Source organism: Euprymna scolopes, chromosome 14, assembly GCF_053919585.1.
Source record: "Euprymna scolopes isolate OS-2025 chromosome 14, ASM5391958v1, whole genome shotgun sequence".
Taxonomy (NCBI): domain Eukaryota; kingdom Metazoa; phylum Mollusca; class Cephalopoda; order Sepiida; family Sepiolidae; genus Euprymna; species Euprymna scolopes.
Genome location: NC_136495.1, coordinates 96,799,100 through 96,819,797, shown reverse-complemented (window position 1 = coordinate 96,819,797; position 20,698 = coordinate 96,799,100). Strand labels below are relative to the sequence as shown.

The following is a 20,698-nucleotide window of genomic DNA, read 5'->3' as shown; positions in this document are numbered from 1 at the left end:
ATATTGAAACGGTTATTTAAGCCAGTGTTTTTTTTTTGGGGGGGGGGGGTTATTTTTCAGATTTTTTAAAGAAGTTTTAATGTTCGTTTTTCTTTTCCCATCACATTCGCGTTTTTCATACGTTAGTTTTTTTCGATTTTTTAAAGTTTTAACATTTATTTTTTTTTTTAAATATTTACTTCGCTTATTTTTATGTTTTGATTACCCCGCTTCCCGTCCGAGCACACACACACACACACACACCTCTAAACACTCGGGCAAAGCCGGGTACCCCCGCTAGTCTATATATATAAAAGCGAAAATGTATGTATGTATGTTTGTATGTGTGTTCGTTAAAAACTTTTGACAGACACAACGAAAATTCACAAACTCGGTATCATATTGAAGCTCCATCCTTCGCCTGAAAAATTGGCCAAAAACGTTCATTTTGCACCCCGAAATTGACAATTTTCGACAGGGGGGGGAGTCAACAAAAACCGTCCCCTCGTGACAACCACCGGTTCTACGCATGCGTTAGATGACGTCATGACCTGATTTACTTTAAATAGTTGAAGAACTGACTAAATTTCATGTACGTTTCGTTAGCTCAGTTGGTTAGCGCGTTGGTTCATTATCTAAATGTTTTGAGTTTGAATCTTGGTGTGAGATGTCTTTTTTTTTTTTCTTCGATTTTTTAAATTTAAATATTGAACCAGTGTTATTTAAGCCATTTTTCACGTAACGTTCGTTTTTCTGTTTTTTTTTTTTTACTTCGCTTATCCATCCCCAACCACACACCCAAAAACACCCGGGTACCCACCGATTTTTAAAATTTTAATATCGAAACAGGCTTATTTAAGCCATTTTTCATGTGTTCGTTTTTCTGTTTTTTCTTGTTTTTTCGATTTTTACATTTAACATTGTTCGTTTGCCTTACGTTAGTTTTTTTGTATTTTTATTTCGATGTTTTGATTACCCTCCCCTGCTTAAGTTTTAACGTTGTTTTCTTTTTTTACTTTGCTTATAACAAACAAACCTGGTTATTGACCTCATTTGCTGAATTCTGTTGTCGTTGTTGTAACGCTGGACGACTTCCATGCGCGCACATGTCAATTTGGTTCTCACTTAAATAAATTCAAACATCTTTCAGTAACTCATTCTTGCTGGCCGATTTTATTTTCAAACTTCGCCTCAGGGCTTCGTGTTCGATCCTACCAACTTTTACCCCCCTCCCCTATCGGTTAATTTTGTATTTAACACCACACACACCTCCAAACACCAGGACAATGCCGGGTACCCCCGCTAATCTATATTTATGAAAGCGAAAATGTATGTATGTATGTATGTATGTATATATGTGTGTTCGCTTTTTCTGTATGCCAACAAAAGGCTTTTTTCAGAGAAGCGGTTGCTCGCTTCACAACTTTTTAAAACTTTTTATATCACATATAAATTGTAATATCTCACAGTTAACAACGAAGCTCACCTGTCTATTTAATTTGCTCGATTTCGGGAAGATAAATATTCAACATTTGTCGCTCGCCGCATGTGGGTTAGTCTTTTTCCTATAACATCTTGGGGGGGGGCGTTCAGCAGTAAATGAATACTATCCCGCAGTCAAACTTGACCTCATTAACTTATTAAAATGGGCACCTGCTAAATCCAAGTAATTAAATAAATTCAAACGTGTTTCCGTTAGCATGTCGCGGTGGGGCAATGGTTAATGTCGTGCGTTTTTTTTTTTTTTTTTCCACACTTTAATTTGCCTCAACGGTTCGGGTTCGATCCTCATACATACTTTTTTTTTTTAACCCTCCCACACACCTCCAAACACCCGGGCAACGCCGGGTACCCCTCGCTAGTATATATATAAAATGCAAAATGTGTGTGTGTGTGTTTGTATGTCTCGCAAAAACTTTTGACAGAGGCCACGGATTTTAGCCAGACAGGTATCATTCTAAAGCTCGAACCTCTGGCCGACAAATATCGAAAAATTGGGCAAAAACATTCATTCCTTCATCCTCAACGGCTCTCTTTTTTACAGTTTTCCAATTTTTTAAGAAGTTCTTTACCCCCCCCCCATATACACACCTCCAAACAGCCGAGCAACGCTGGGTACCCCGCTAGTCTATAATATAAATCTCACCTGTCTGTTTAAATGTATGTATATATGTATGTATGTATGTATGTCTGCCTAAAACTTTTGACAGAGGCGACAGATTTTCACAAGATCGTTTTGAAGCTTGACACTTCTGACACAAATATCATAAAATTGACTAAACAATAAACATTAATTCACCCTCAACTGATCACTTTTCTACAGGATGGGATCGATTTTTTAGCCGATATTTTCAAAAGTCATTCCCTCTTTTCAATTAATTTAAAACATTTGTCACTTCCGGTTTGATGATAGGCACAACAGTAAAGACATCACATGTTTTATCAGATTCTTTTCCTCCTTCGCGGTATGAGTTCGAGCCTGCCTGCCTACTACCACTTTTTTTTTTTTTGATTATTGCTCAACACACACCTTCAAACACCCTGGCAACGCCGGGCATCCAGGCTAGTTAATAATAATAGAACAGGACAAGATATTCTAGTAAAAGATATTAACAAATTTATAACTTAAAATATTACAGCATTAAGAATTGATTATATAATGTTATAAATTGAATTAAAAAAACAACTTAATACTGCAATATTTTAAGTTATAAATTTATTAATATTTTCACTAGAATATCTTGTCCTTTTCTTTTCCAGTTTTAACAACTAGTCCTTTACTTTTCCATGTTTAAGCTTAACCATATTACTTTTCATGCTCGCATTTTTCTATTATAATCTATGATTTTTCTAGGCTTCCAATAAATTCACTGTTCTTTGTTTAATTTCAGTCTTATTTTATTGTCCCCATAAACATGTTGCAATATTTTTTATTCATAATGGGGTATGATCCCACACAGTCGGGCAATTCTATTTATAAATGATGCTGCGAGGAACTGACAAATCGAATTAATTCACATTCTGCTACCAACCAATCAGAAACCAGAATTGCTCCATAAATATTAAACCTTTTCTGTAGCAATTTCGCATGTTTTTTCCGTCTCGACACAGTAAGAATCTTTTGCTCTGTGAAACTGTCTACTGCAAACCAGTCACCTCTCAGGACTTGTGTGTAACAACGAACCATCGGAAACTGTTCTGAAACTAAACATGGCTTACACTTCTGGAGGTTATGCGCCCAGCGTGCATCTTTATTTCGATGGATCCAAATCAAAATTCGAATTGTGTCAAGTTAAATTTCTAGGTTATCTACAAATCCAAAAGCTACACAAAGTACTTCAAACACAACCTGAAAACAGAAACGACCCCAATTTCATTGAAAAGAATGCAACTGTCTTTGCGGAATTAATACAGTGTTTAGATGACCGAAGTCTATCACTAGTAATGAGAGAAGCCCTGGACGATGGCTGCAAAGCATTGAACATATTGAGAGAGAGAGAGCATTATTTATCGAAAGGAAAACCCATAATTATTTCTTTATATACTGAACTGACCTCTCTAAAACGAATGGAAGCTGAAACTATTACTGATTATATTATAAGAGCCGAAACAACTGCAAATTCTTTAAAAATGTCTGGTGAAGTTATAAGTGACAGTCTGATAACCCAGAAAGAAAAACCCATGACTTTTAGCCAATTCAAGGTAGCACTCAGAAGTTACGAGGAAACTGAAAAAATGATCACAGAAAAAAACGAATCTACAAATATCATGAAATTTTAAAATATACACATAAAAACACCAAAATTAAATTATACTCATGCCAGGAATAATAACCACAACTTTGCCAAAAACAATTTTTCTCCTAAGAAAAGTACAAAAATTATTTGCTATAATTGTGGACGACCCAATCACAAGAGTTTCTAATGCAGATACAGTACTCAAAATGGCGACTCCATTAAAAATGTGGAGAGCTCTGTTAGCGAACATACATTTTTGTTTTTGTGTACGTTCAATGCTTCAACAAACAATAAGTTTCTTGTCGATTGTGGGGCCACAGCACGTGATTACAAAGGAATCTGATTTTATCAATTCTGACCCCAACTTTAAGCCACAAAATCATTTTGTAGAACTAGCTAACGGGAGTCGAGTAAATGATATCGTTTTGAAAAGAGGCGATGCTAAAATCTTCCTAAAGAAAATGCTCTTCTAATCCCAAAATTTGAACAAAATATATTTTCTGTACAAGCTGCCACTAAACAAGGTGCAAATATAAACTTTAGCCCCAATAAATCAAAACTATCTAAAATTCCATATGAATCTTTCTGTGGTAAAAACCCAAATTTAAGCAGAATGCATATATTTGGTTCAACTTGCTTCGCATATATAGATAAAAAGAGTAAATTGAATATTAAAGCCGACAGAGGTATATTTCTTGGATATGATAAAAACAGTCCAGCCAATTTAGTATTTTTTCCAGAGAAAAATAAAATAAAAAGAATCCGATGTGTAAAATTCACAGACACGTTTAATTTTACAGACGTAATCCTGTCATAAAAAGAAGATGAAATTATATTTCCTCAAATAATTAAAATAAACGAAGACAATAAAAATGACGGAGACAAGAGTATCCATGATGATGATGATAAAGGCGAAAGATATCTCAAAAGAAATAGAAGGCGAACCAATTATTTTGTGGTTGACAATATAAAAGATAATCAAATCGACTATTGCTATTCAATGGAAAATGCACCAAAAAGCTTTAACAAAGCAATTAATTCAGAACATTGTGATGAATGGAAAATTGCCATGAAAAAAGAAATAGATGCCTTAACCGAAAATGATACCTATACGGTAGTGCCTCTCCCAAAAGATAAACATGTTATTTCTAGAAGATGGGTCTTTACAAAAAAGACTACAGCATCAGGCATAGAACAGTACAAAGCTAGATTTGTTGCTAAAGGCTACTCTCAGATTTACGGTATAGAATATTTTTCTACGTTTTCACCGACCACAAACCCAACGACAATCAGAATTTTACTGCAAATCACATCGCAATATGACCTAAACATCCATCAAATGGATGTAAAAAATGCTTATTTGAATGCCCCAATATACTGTGAAATTTATATTACGCCTCCAGAGGGATTTATAATGAAAAATAAAAAATAGTGTGTGGCGACAAGTCATTATATGGTGCTCAGTGTTGGAATACAGTGTTTCATGATTATATTATTAAACAACAATTCAGACAATGCGCTGTAGACCCCTGTTTATATACCCAACACAAAGACGATAAACTACTAATTTTGGTTTTGTGAGTCGATGATATTTTAATTGCATCAAATTGTGACCTAATGTTAACCGATGTTAAGAACAAATTAAGTAAAAGATTCAAAATGACCGATCTTGGCAAAATATCCTGGTTTTTGAGGATAGAATTTACTCAAAGCAAAGCACTTCTTACGATGAATCAATCGAGATACATTGACAAAATACTATTAAAATTTGGAATGGGAGAGTGCAAGAAATGCTTTACACCGGTCAAAAATGATATTAATAAAAATATACACACGGAATCTGAAATAAATGATAAACAATACCGCAAAATTATAGGTAGTCTTATATATTTAATGACTGCAACCAGACCCGACATATGCTATACAGTAACAAAACTGTCACAAAAATTATCACGACCGACAACGAAGGATTGAAACAGAGCTAAACAAGTCCTGCGTCATTTAAAAGGAACTAAAGAACAGAAGTTAGTATTTAGAAAATCAAGAAATCCCCTAAAATTAGAAGGCTTTTCAGATTCAGATTGGGGAAACGACGAAGATCGAAAAAGTATATCTGGATATTGTTTCAGACTCTCAGAAAATGGGCCTATTATTTTATGGAAATCTAAAAAGCAACAGATTGTATCTCTCTCTACATGTGAAGCAGAATTTATCACGATCACACACGACCCAGGAAGCACTCTACCTTAAAAATATCCTAAAGACTATTTTAGAGCCAGAATTAACTAAAAGCCCCATAGTAATTAATTGTGATAATCAAACCAGTATAGTCTTAGCACAGAACACGATAATCAACCAAAAATCTAAGCATATAGATATAAAATACCATTTTATAAAAAACGAGGTGAAAAAGGAATCCATTATTTTGAATTACATATCATCAGAACAAAATATCGCTGATGTATTCACGAAACCCGCAACAAGAATAAAGTTAAAACTTTATCCTCAAAACTTGTTGGGGGATTTGACTGAATAAATTTTTTTTTTTCACGGCCCTGTATGTATATAAATTTCCATATATCAAAAAAAAAAAAAAAAAAAAAAGTCCTGGACAAGACGTTAAACTGTATCCATTTTGTTTGTATTAACACTAATCTACTAATGCATAACTTATACTTTTACTGAAATTTAAAAAAAAAAAAGAAAAAAAAAGAGAAAAAGTCACTTTTTTAAAAAAACGCTTCTTTGTAATTTTCCTTTTCGACAAATACTTTTTGCATGCTTATTTTAAGGCACGCATAAATTACAATTGACTTTTTTTTTTTTTCACATTAGTTCTCTTATTTTTCAAAAATGTCCTATATTTTTTTTGCATTGTTTTAATAACAAAAACAAAAAACAAACAAAACAAAACAAAAAAAACTCTTTAAACGGGTACATATCGCATGTATGTTTACTTTTATGTATATTTATTTATATGTATGCATTTTCTCTTTCTCTTTTTTTACAAAACTGCATAATCAAATTTAAGAAATGGCTTCTTTTTCACATACCCATCCCTTTTTAAGGTAAAAATACCTTCCATTTCTTTTATTTCTCTTCTCTGTACACATATATATCTGTTTTGACATTTGAATACAATTAAAAATGGCGTCTTTTTACATGCTAAAGTTTTAAGATCCAAATGATTTCTAATTTTTGTTATGCATAATTGAATATATATAAATATATATATATATATATATTTATTTTTGAGTAGAACAAATACAAGGGACTTCCCCATTATAAAAAATAGCATGGATGTTGCAATATTTTTGATTCATAATGAGGTATGATCCCACACAGTCGGGCGATTCTATTTATAAATGATGCTGCTAGGAACTGACGAATCGAATTAATTCACGTTCTGCTACCAACCAATCAGAAACCAGAATTGCTCCATAAATATTAAACTTTTTCTGTAGCAATTTCGCATGTTTTTTCCGTCTCGACACAGTAAGAATCTTTTGCTCTGTGGAACTGTCTACTGCAAACCAGTCACCTCTCAAGACTTGTTTAGAACAACGAACTATCAGAAACTGTTCTGAAACTAAACATGGCTTACACTTCTAGAACATAACATACACATATGTAATAACAATGTACGGCACTTTTCTGCTTTCAATAAAATCCTCCAATTATCTCCCTTTCATTCTTCATTCTGTCTGTTTTACTTGTTATTTCTCTTTTCACGACAGCAGTGAATTAGTAGCAACACTAGTCGTTGAAGCGACGTGGTTGCTATGGAAACCAGTCATAAAAAAAACGTTGCTCACCTCCTTACATTTCTTTATGATTTTGAACATCATAACTTGTTTTACTGAACAAAAATTAAAAAATTTTTTTCACAATATAGTTGAGAAGGTGATCTATAAACTGTAATAATTGTTTGAAATTTTGTCGAAAAATGAGTGAGCGGTTAAGCTTTAAAGCAGTTCTAAATGACTAAAACTGCCACATTTTTTTTTTTTTTTTACATAAACGTCACCACTTATCAAGGCCGAGAGGCCACTCAAGGATAAGGGTTAAAGAGTGTATATATATATATATATATATATATATATACACATATATATGTGTGTGTGTGTGTATGGTATAATCATGTTGACACATCAGTTCTCATCAGATCATTGAAGTTAAGCAACGTTGAGCCTGGTTAGTACCAGATGGGTGACCATTTATGAATTCTAGATACTGTATGTGCTCTCCACTTATCTCAGCATTGTTTCCAGTCATCCTGAACCTCCACATGCCACTGGTATTTTACAATGTTAACTCAGGAGAGGTGTGATTGGCGAGCGCACCTATTGCGGCAAAAATTTCACACGCAGACACCCTTACAGTGGGTATCCATAGTCTGTCAAGACTGAACGAAGCTATCATATATATATATAGCCTGACGAATCGTCATGAGGATGAAATGTGGAAATTTCTGTATAGCCTAATTGCCATATATATTTCTAAACTTATTACTTCGCTCTACTTGTGTATTGAGCAATGTTGAAGTAAATACTGGAAAAAGATACATAAAATTTTATGTAAATATGTTTGATTATGTCACAACTTATCAGTGTAGTTAGACTAGCACTCATCTCAAGCCAGCAATCGAACCCACAAGCATCTAGTTGGTAATTCTACTCTCTGATCTGATACATAAAACATTCTTTTTTTTTTAAAAAAAGAAAAAAACATTTATTATTACCTTCTCTTTGAATTGCATTCAGGGCTCCTTTCTTCAATCTAAAATAAGCGTGTTTGTGAGAAGAATTTGCAAAGTCCTCAAGGGTAACATCTGCAAAAGCAAAAATTCAATAGATTCCCTTAGAAAAAAATTAAATTCCAAACTAAAAAAATTACTATAAGAAATTTTGTTAAAAAAACAACAAAAACAAACAAACAAATAAATTACTTATAAAATTTTTTTAAATGATTAAAGAAAAAGAAACAAAACAAAATACCAAATTTTATTGCCACTCAAAGAGTTTGGCGAGACCATGTAACCCAGTATTATCTACTATGTGAGACTATTTTTATTCATAAAATTGTTTTTGTAAAAATAAGTTTTTCACAATAAGTTTAACCATAATTTTTACTTCCATAAGTAGATTATGTTTTTGTACAGTCTAGCATCCATATCACTTGAATCACTAGAATAACAGTCATGGCTTAACTCAGAATGGTTTTATTTTTTGAAAATCTAGGTCAAAGGTCACAGAAAAAGAGTCACACTTTTGGCAATAACTATGGTTCTGTTTATCATAGAAACTAGCCACTTAGCAAATATTATAGTCAATGAAGTTCTAAATCAAGAAAAATGTAGCTATGGGTAAAATTTTTACAAAATTTCACCTTCTGAATTTTCTAAATTTGATATTGGATATGATGCACTTTGATAACATTAAGCACCACGCAAAATTTCAACTTGATCAGAAACACTTTTGGAGTTATCAACATTTCCATGGCATAAATTTGTGAATATTTCATACAATATGGAGAAGTCCCAGATAAAACTATGTCACTAGCTAAGTTTTATTTCCATACATCATCACACTGTGCAACATGCCAAATATACTCTTCTCTTGGTTGACAATAGTAACAATACTAACAAGTAATGGCAGAAATTTCCTGAACTTATTCCATCCACTTCAATCTTTTACAATCACACTAGCACCAGCTACTGCCTGTGCTCCAATTGTATCACCATGGTAACAAAACTTCTGGACAGCCTCAATAATTGTGTATTTCTGACATTTCAATAGAAAGACTATATCTAAGTAAAGAATATGTAAAAATAGACACAGTATATGATTAGATTTCTTTGCAATCAATAAGCAAGCAGTGTTTTATATAGAAACCTTAAAACGTGTACATTCAATCTGTGTTTATTAATGAAAATACTATTTTAAATGTAAGCATGATGCATTTAAAGATGGACAGAGCATCTTTCTCAAGATAGATGAATAGCTGTAACATTAAAATGAATATAACAAAATAAAAATCATGATTGAGAATTTCAACATATAAGATCTGCCACAACAATTAAGTTGTCCAGAAATCTCCACAAATTGTTTATAGTAGTGAAGGCTTTGTGTAGAACTAACCACACTTTTTGGTACAACTACTAATCTCAGTGTAATAACTGCCACAAGACAGACCAAACAGGAAATGTCAGGTTTTACAGAGCTTCTTTTTCTTAGATGCATGTCTTAATGAAAACTGTGGGTGTATTTATTTCCAGTGGATTAAACGTGGCCCCAGGTATTAACCTGGAAATTTCTACATCCCAGTGCAGTACAAACTGCACTTAACATTTCCCAAATGGCCATCCATGTGGCACCAGCTAGGCCCACTACTACCAAACTTCACTGATCCAGCAAGACCCAGTGTGTCAGTGTGATTATGCCACATTATATATATATATATATATATATATATATATATATATATATATATTATATATAAATAAATAAATGAATGAAATCTTTGAGTAAATCCAGTTGAAAAGGCACGTCTAAATGCACGCCTTTTGGTATCGATGAAAATTTTTAAATATTTTGAAATTCACGAAAATAATAACAGTGCTTATCGTATTATTGAAATGATTATATAAATAAACATCAAATAAAAAAAAAATTGAAAGAATCGTTTTTGGCATCGGAAAATAGGCACAAATTTTTATTATTCCATATATTCATATATATTATAGTGTTGGATGATTAATCAGGAATCGGAAAAATCAGAACTTTGGAGAGTAATGGAATCATAAAAATTTGTGCCTATTTTCCGATGCCAAAAACGATTCTTTCAATTTTAATTTTTATTTAATGTAGTTAAAACCTAAATCTTCCACTACTGGTAGTAATCATAAAATAATGAATATTTTAAACTATCAGTAAAATTAAAATCTATAGATTATCACCCCTTCCTCCTCCATAAGTTCATTTTTACCATTGAGAAAATATAACATGTGTTTCTACGGTAATCAGGAGAAAATAACCATTATATAGTTAAATATTTAGAGATTTATAAAGAATCAAAATCAAATAGCGTTGTTAAATGAAAGTTTTTGCTCTCTTAGCATTTTGGAACACCAAATTTTCAAACATATATTAGGTTGATGCAAAAACAATATTGTTTTTTTACATATGCTACTTTTATATATATATATATATATATGATTTCTGAATTAATTCATTGATATATATATATATATATGATTTCTGAATTAATTCATTGAGATATATATATATATATATATATACAGCCATGTTATATATCATTTGGAAGCGCATATTTTGCTGCCGAATCATGTTATTCATTACTGTTCTCAATCTCTTAATTTTTTTGTGAGCTTTTTGGCAGCATGGACAAAATTCAAATCTGACGATTTTTGTGTTCCAGTTCAAACTAAGCCGAAAAGCTGCTGAGACAGCTCGTGATATAAACGATGCATTTGACCCAGGAACCACTAACAAACGTGTGGCACAACGGTGGTTCAAGAAATTTTGCAATGGTGATAAGAGCCTTGAAGATGAAGATGGTCACGGTTGGCCAACTGCGGTTGATAAACATTTGAAAGCCTTAATTGAAGTGGATCATTGCAAAACCACACGAGAAATTACTGTTGAACTCTGTTATTCGCCATTTAAAGCAAATAGGGAAGTCAAAAAATTTGGATAAATGGTGCCGCATAAATTGAACGATAATCAAAAGAAATTGTTGTTTTGAGGTATCTTCTACACTCATTCTGCACAACAAAAACGATCCATTTATCAAGCAGATTGTGACGTGTGATGAGAAGTGGATCCTCTACGACAACTGGCGACTTTCGGCACAGTGGTTGGATGCCGGAGAAGCTCCACAACTCTTCACAAAGCCGAAATTGTACTAAAAAAGGTTATGGCTACTGTTTGGTGGCCTGTGGCCGGTCTCATCCATCACAGCTTCTTGAATCCGGGTGAAATGATTACGACGGAGGAGTACTGCCAACAAATTGACGAAATGAACCAGAAGCTCCAACATATGTGCCTTAGATTGGTCAATATGAAGGGACCAATTCTTCTCCATGATGACGCTCACCCACATGTTGCTCCATTGACCATGCAGAAGCTGAACGAATTGGGCTACAAAACACTGCCTCATCCGCCATATTCACCGGACCTCTCGCCCACTGATTATCACTTTTTCAAGCATCTCGACAACTTCCTGCGCGAAAAATGCTTCAAAAGCCAGATGATGCTGAATCAGCCTTCAATGACTCCAGATTTCTATGCTAATGGGATAAATAAATTTGTTTCTCGTTGGCAAAAATGTGTCCATTCTAATGGTGCTTATTTTGATTAATAAAGTTTATTATGAAAGGAGTTATGATCTTTTGAAGTTGAATGTTAAAAAATGACATTATTTTTGCACCAACTTAAATTATTTATTATTTTCATTTTTGTGTTCTGATCTCATGCTGAGATTAGATGCTCTGTGAATGATTTCCAACTTCTGTCTATTGCTATTTCAATTGTGCCATCTGATCAGGTCCTTATCAACTCATTGCCTCAATGTCTTAAGTGGTCTACCACATGGTTCTAGGCAATTGACATCAATGCAGGGCACACTTTGGAGCTTTACGGATGACTGACAACAAATGACGTATCTGTACCAGTTGATAGGTTGTTGTGCAACATACTTTCTCATGGGGGTCTGTATGTAATTTTTTTCATCCAATCCACTGCAGCCAGGATTGTGTTATTTTGCTGTTTCGTTATCAACCATGTTTTGTAGCTATATAAGGTCAGACATGTGTACTGTTTTAGCAAACTAAATTCTTTCAAATTAAAGAATTTTTAAAATTAAACATAACTATTTTATTTTAAAGATAATATTAATCAGACATTTTCAATCAGTAAAAAAAAAAAATAAATAAATTGTATGGTTAAATTAGCAATATGTGTGCATTTAGGTAGCATTTTTAATTTAAGCAAATATGGTTAAAAATAACATAAAGCTTCTGCCTTTTATTTATTTATTTTTCTTATGATTTTTTATGTTAAAAATTAAAAAATGTAATATGTTCCATATGTATTTACAAACGTTTTCGATTCTCCATTGAATTATCATCAGATGAAAAAGCAACTGAACAAAAAACTGCAGAAAAGAGAATTTCAGAAAGTAGATGTGAAACATGTGCATGAAGTCAGATACCAGAAGAATGTTCCAGGAAAGATGTTAACAATTTAAATTCCAGGATACCAGAATTAGCATCACAGGATAATATCGTATAACAAGAGATTATTGGGGATAAAACTGAAAGCAGATCTTGAACAAATACAGAGCTCTATATCCTATTGGATAGAGCTATATAACAATAATGATACAATATATATTTATGATTAAACAATAAATTATTCTTTATACCTACAGACACTAATGTTTCATGCTTACACAATCATCAATGTAAGTTGGTTGTTTTTATTTTACGGCATATCAACCCTTTTCAGGTTATTTAATGCCGAATCCAAAGATTCAGAAGAAAAATTTTGTAATAGAATATATTTGTTGTTTTCAAGTCAGTTTCTATTTAACCCATAGTTGGGATCCTAACAAATACTACCACTCCGGGTCAGAGTGGACCTGGGAACAATGGCAATTAAAGGATGGCTCCACACTCCCTAAAGCCCGCAAGCTAGGGCCTCACCACTGGATATAGTTTAAGGTCATATCCAGGACCACATCAATGTAGGAGATGACAATTCCTGCCGGTTATGAGACTCAAGCTCAGCTACAGGACCACCTTTTGCTCCATTTGCGAAGGCCACCAAATAATTGCCATGAGAATGGGAGGAATTAAGAACTACTAAACGCTGAATTCAATTGGATACATTAGACAATTTAGAGTGTTTGAATGAACAAAGGTCGTGAACCTTGCATAAATGCTAGTTGACTACCTTTTAGTTTTTATACTGCAGACAGTGCCCATCCTCAAGTATTCTTATTCCGAATATCAACTTAACAGAAAATATAGTTATAAAAAGTATTTTTTAATTTTGTTTTTATTAAATTATTTACGTGTTTTCTGTTAATAATAATAAGAAACTCCGAGGAACCTTATACATGGACGGGTACTTCAGCTAGAATGTACAAATTTTTCTAAGTTGGAATAAAAAAAAAAAAAGATGTAGCAGCAAAGAAAATTATCCATGAAACCTATATGAAAATGATTTGTTTTGTTATGAATGGCTTGTAAGATCTCTGATAAAAAAAGATTAAGATAAAAGATGAACTTCACTTAAAAATAGAAACCAAGCGATAGTCAGTCGACAATAGGAATTTAAAAATGTTAACTTGTAAATTCTTTTGAATAATAATAAATGACTCTCTCCTCTCCGCACATTTAGTTCATGTTGAATTCGTTAGATAAACTTGACGTCCATCACTCAAGATTTGTATGATGTTTGCTCAAAATGGAGAACATAAAGTGTGAAGAAAACATTGATAAGAGTCTGCTTAATGTTTCATTAGCATTCCCCCCCCCCCCAAAAAAAAAAATATACAAAACAAAAATTTCTCACTGAAAATAAAAGTTGAGTTTATTATGATAATCAGTAAAGTTCGTCTAGGACAGTTTGTATTATTAACAGTAAAACGTAGCCATTTTAGCATTTGATGGTTATGCATTTTTAAGTTATCAGGGTTTCACAACACAATTGAATTACAACTCAACTAAAACCCAAATAACTGAACTCAGTATTAAATAACCCAAAAGAGTTGATGCGCCATAAAATAAGGCAACTAAACAATCAGATAAAATGAAGTTAGTTATAGTAGGAGTTTTTTGTGGTACTGAATTACATTTCTCTAAGTGAACATACAACGATTTCAATTTTGCAACATTTGCCATATAACACAGTATTTTTCAATTAAGGAAGAAAAACTTTGGATTGAAAATTTATTTGCAGACATAGTAAACCTTGTATTATTTCGGTTATTCAAACTACTGTTGTAATCTTACAACGTTTTGATCAATGTAATCTTTGGCCTTTTTAAAATGCATCATGTCAAACTAGGGAATTGAATGAAACCCTTTATTTAACCTAGTAGTTAGCTCTTGTTCTGTCAACCAGGACTGGATAGAAGTCTTAAGTAATTGTATTTTTAGTATCATCTGCATCCTCCAGAAAATTCAACCTCCAGAAGACTGCATTTAGAACTGATTATTACTTGGGTTCTGTTTGCAATTCCAGAGTTTAACAAGATGTAATGGAAGAAAGTAGGAGATTAAATTGGTTGAAATGTTGTAAGAATAACATCCAAACAGAAGTGCAAATAATACAAATTATCAATCTTAATTTTAGAAATTTTAAAACAGTCTTTTATGGGTAAAAAAAAAAGAAGAGATAACTAATTCTACAAGTTGCAGTAATATAACTTTGCTTTTCTTTTTCTTCACATGGCCATTACTGTGATGCTAGACAAAAGTTAAAGAGCTACAAAGGCAGGAGTGGTACCATTAAAACAAGCAACCTTTTGTGCTCTAGAATGTTTTTTCTACATAGTGACTACCACTTTTGCCAAGAATTCAATGATTCATCTCTGCTTCTGATGCATGTTCATAACTGGGGTCGCTTTCTTAGAGTTTCACACTGCTAACATCTATAATAGATTAAACTTTCAGGGTATGAATACATAAATTCAATCATCATAACAATGAAATTTACAATCCCCTCTAATCCATTTGGATGGAATAAAAAATAGGAGACATTACTTTTGGAATGCCTTGCATTGCTAATGCTTCACTAATATTTCAGTATTTTTTATGATGTTGATAGGACAGAGATATCACATATACAGCAAGTTCAGAAAGAGCCATTTTTATAATATTTAATCTTCCTATATGGTGGCATAAGATGGCATGCTCACTGGTCAGAACTCTTCCTGTATAATTATTTTCTCTGGGACTCTAAGCCAATGTGGAATAACAAAACTAGTTAAGAATTAAATAGAAGGCTATTTGTCTTATAGATCAAATAATTGCCAGAAATTGCTAAGTAAAGGAAAAATAAACCTTTTAGAAATCAGCTACAACAATATATAAAAAATTGATGCTCTCATTTAAAAATTATGATATTCTAAAAATAAATTAAAAAGCTAAAATTGTTTACATTGAGTTTAACATTATTTATAGATTTATATGAATAAATAAATCCATCAATGGCGCTTCTATATTATACAAACGAAAAAACATTGAATTTCAAGTGAAACAAATGGTACCTACGTAATTATCATGTTGCAAATAGTAACATATCCAAAAATTACAGAAATCAATAAGGTAGAAAAATAATATAGAAATGCCCAATCAATAAATAAACTGTGGGTGGCTCTATAATAAATCCTGTATAATAAAATAAAAATTCCAAGATTGCCATAACTTTTGGATTGATTCATTCGGAGTTATCTGCTATATAAGCATGAAAGTTGGTTCTTGTACAAATCCTTACCAATAGTATATGATATTGCAAAGACAACAACACAAAAAAAAACAATATTCACAAAACGGACAAAAACACTAATTTACATTGATATGTTTTACTTTTTATTTATTTTATTAAAATTTTATTTAATCGGTAGTTATTAGATTTAGAACTGTATATTTTAATCAAGTTTTAGTAATTAGTAAGTACTAATTAAATCAAAACAACTGTTGTCCCCGAGAGTTTCTGCTGAAATGTTCATCTCTGATATCCTTTAGGAAATTTTCTTTATCTTTGCCAGTTCGGCTAAATAAACTAAGTCCATATTGTCTGCTATTGGCAAGGATCTGTACAAATACACAAAAGTTTTAAAAGGAGGTCATATAATTAAAATAAAGGGTATATACAGGGTGTTTTTTTAGAGGTGGCAAACTTTAAATTGACAACTTTATTTTCTTTAATTACAGATTTGACAACAATCGATTATTTTTAGTTCAGCTTGGTTTGGCAATTCATCATGAAGACACTGACACCCAAACATGTTTGCAAATTTACTGAGAGAAACATTTGATGCATGAATAATTTCACAAAAATGGACCTGTCAACTGGCTACTTTCTTCATGCAATTTAACTCCATTAGATTATTTTCTTTGGGGATATGTAAAGTCCCGTTTCTATGTTGATAAACCAAACACAGAAGACCACTTGGAAGACAACATTCGACATGTTATTGTCAAAAAACAGCCTAATTTAATGTGCAGGGTTGTGAAAAATGGACCTCTAGATTATGCCATATACATGCAAGTCGCAGGAGCCATATGCCCAAAATTGTATTTAAATTATAAATGCCAACAATTAATCTTTGGAATAAACTAGATATCTGTATAAAAAAAATATTTTTCTGCGATTTATTTTAATTTAATAGTTCGCTGCTTAAGAAAAAAAGAAAAGAAAATCTGTGGAAGCTGACTTCCCATTATAAGTAACAGCTGTTAATTCCAAATTTTAAAAACCCTCTACAACCTGAAACAGCCACATTACCTTTTTGCTTTAGTCATAAAAAATTGCTAAATAAAAGTAAATTCATTTTAATGGCTAAATCTCCTGAAACAACCTTATAAGTATTAACAGTAAAACAGTAATTTTATGTATTATTTGGATTCTTAGGAGTACTGCTGTCATCTTGAGTGTTATTTTCACACTGTTTCAGTCAATGAAACCTCCAACCTGCTTCAGATGTATCGTCAAACTAAGGAATCTTTCTGTCCAGTCATGGCTGGCATAACGATGGCATGCTACCTCCGTGGATTAAATAAAGGATCCTATTCAAAATTTTGTGCAGATTCTAGAGTTTAACAAGATACACTTGAAGAAGTTCAGAAGTTACATCGATCAAAGTGTTGTGAAAATGACAGACAAGATAAGAACAGTCGTCTAAAGAATCCAAATAAAACAAATAATCAATCCTTATCTCAAAAATTCAGAAACGCAATAACCATCTTAATATTTGAGGGTGGTACATTTTGAAGTTGAAGGAACTACCATAGTTGCAATAAATATAATAACAATAATTCAATTCAGTTAAAACCAATATTTATCAGAAGAGTAACATTAAATTTGAAGTGGAACTGAATTTACTAGAAAAAAATTATACATTTATGTTTCAGAATTTTTTAAATGTGGATTTATAATTTGTATTATTTGAACTACTATTCTCATTTTAGTAATTTTTACAGCATTTTGGCGAATATAATCTGACTTGCTTTAGGTGTATTATTTTTTTATATAGATTCCCAGAGTTTTATATAAAGATTGCCAAGTTCAAAGTCAGGGAGTGAGAAATAGCTGAAAAATTTGTTAAAATAACAACCAATATGACACCAGTAATCTGAAAAATCCAAGCTATACATTGATGTAATGCTTACAATGTTTGAATGAAATTTAAAAGAAACAAATCAAATTCACTTTGTTCACAAAAGTAAATATAAATAGCCTTCTAAATTATAAAATGAAAATGTAAGAAATGTAAATAGCTTTCTACATTTTTAAATGAAAAGGCAACAAATGTAAATAGCTTTCTACATTTTTAAATGAAAAGGCAATAAATGTAAATAGCTTTCTACATTTTTAAATGAAAAGGCAACAAATGTAAATAGCTTTCTACATTTTTAAATGAAAAGGCAAGAAATGTAAATAGCTTTCTACATTTTTAAATGAAAAGGCAACAAATGTAAATAGCTTTCTACATTTTTAAATGAAAAGGCAACAAATGTAAATAGCTTTCTACATTTTTAAATGAAAAGGCAATAAATGTAAATAGCTTTCTACATTTTTAAATGAAAAGGCAACAAATGTAAATAGCTTTCTACATTTTTAAATGAAAAGGCAACAAATGTAAATAGCTTTCTACATTTTTAAATGAAAAGGCAAGAAATGTAAATAGCTTTCTACATTTTTAAATGAAAAGGCAACAAATGTAAATAACCTTTTAAATTTTTAACCTGTTTTCTGACATATTTTACAAGTGATGCTCAGTGCCATATGATTCTGAATGCCTCAAAACGTGATGCTTTTGTGTTGATTGAACATAACCGAAGTCTACAATTTGTTTCTACTATGTTCAATTCTAATTAAAATCTAATGAATGCTAACATTAATGCATGAAAATCAAAATTCGATTATTTTTTTTGACAAAATATTTTTTTCTGATGTCTTTTTATAACAACTTCCACAGATTTTTTTTCCAAGCCTGTAGAGATTACAAAAACTTTGAGGAAACCATAAAATAATTACTTTTAGGGGTTTATTTATCCCATTACAAAAACCCCGCCTTATTATATGTATATATGAGACCTCCAGAACTATACAGTACCAAATGCCATCTATAGAAAAAACGACTTAATATGAATACTATTGTGTTCTCCAAACTCCTCTACACGGAGCAAGGGTCAGAAGTACAGAATGCTTCTGACAACACAAACAAAATCCAATGTTTATGAAGGCAACTATGTTTACACCCCACTGGCTGATATGGAGGCTCAGCTTACTGTTGTACTCTCTACACATTCCTCTTATCTCTGTGTTGTTCTAGATGAACAAAAATAAAATCCAGCACTATATGAAACTATGACTCTTAGTGAAGAATTTAATGGCACTGATGATTTGGACAATCTTTAACTTTATTAAACTTTATTACTATGTTTACATGCATTAACACATTTCTTTATCACTTTTCTCACAATAATCATCATTACACCACAGCTATCATTGTTAAAACAAACACGACATGGCGTTAAACTTCATTTTAAAACCAACCGAATATCTCTAATTAGTTCCATAAATGCTATTTGTTTTTGTGATACGTTTTTGAATGAATTCAGTTATTTACAAAAGTGCATTTTTACCTAAATGCGAGTTGGGAATAATTTTCCCTTTAACTAATTTGGTACCCCCATGTGGGGAGCGGCATATATATTGTTTTTAAAATATAATTATCCACTGACACGTGTTTCGTAGTCTATGACTCATCAGATAGGGTGACAATTAGTTCCAGAGATACATGGGTTACAAAGTTGCAAGACTTTGAACCTGTTTTCTGACGTTTTTTGAAAGTAGCGTTTAGTAGCGTACGATTCTGTCTGTGTCTGATGTTTGTGTGTTGCCTATAGCAAAAAAAAAAAAAAAAAAAAAAAAAAAAAAAGGTTAGAGAATCTATATATTAATACGATAGCGTGTGTGTTATTTTTTGTGTCACGCTTACATCCAGGTCATTTAATTGCTTTGTACTTCCATTTCTTGTAATAAATAATTTTACCAAGAATCCTTCACAAGTTTTGGTTTCGGTTATAGTTGATGGCACTTAAGTCATCTATTTTTTTTATAAATAATTTTATCAAGAATTCTTCATAAGTTTGGGTTTCAGTTTCGATTATGGCTGAAGGAACTCGTCATATATATATAATTATATTTTTTTCATAAGTTTTTATTTCGGTTTCGATTGAAGCTAATGCACCCAAGTCATATGGATATATTTTTTTTATTTTTGAAATCACAACTTTATAATATATGAAAACTCTAATAATATTTTAATTCTTTCAGATTTCGTATATATCATACTTAAGTGTACTTTACAACCGGGCTTTGCCGGGCATTTGTGCCAGCTTAGATAAATACTTTTGCAGTTTTAACAAAAAAGAGACAATAATATCAGTGTCTCCATTTACACTGAACATCTACAGAATGTCAACATCATATATATATATATATTGATATTACATATGAATGAGTCACCTGTGGAATTTCCACAGGTGCTGCTTGTCTACATTAAAATGTGTATTCTTATGTACAATTTACTGAGGAAAACAATGGAAATATTCCTGTATCACTATTGTGCACCCTTAAAACTTCAAATATATCCTATTTTGATGAAATATAAATTTCTGAGCAAGACAATGGTTGTGATAACAAATCTCTAAGTTAACT

The 20,698-nt window shown here is 31.8% G+C and overlaps 1 protein-coding gene across 1 annotated transcript in view; it reads right to left on the bottom strand.

Annotated features, from left to right (window-relative positions):
- The window catches only part of LOC145293186 (transmembrane protein 183-like), an 84,260-nt gene that overhangs the window by 32,090 nt on the left and 31,472 nt on the right, over nt 1-20,698 (bottom strand). Inside the window, exon 2 of the mRNA XM_080139678.1 lies at nt 8,458-8,547. Within this exon, the coding sequence (XP_079995804.1) occupies nt 8,458-8,547 (90 nt within the window). The remainder of the gene's footprint in view (nt 1-8,457; nt 8,548-20,698) is intronic.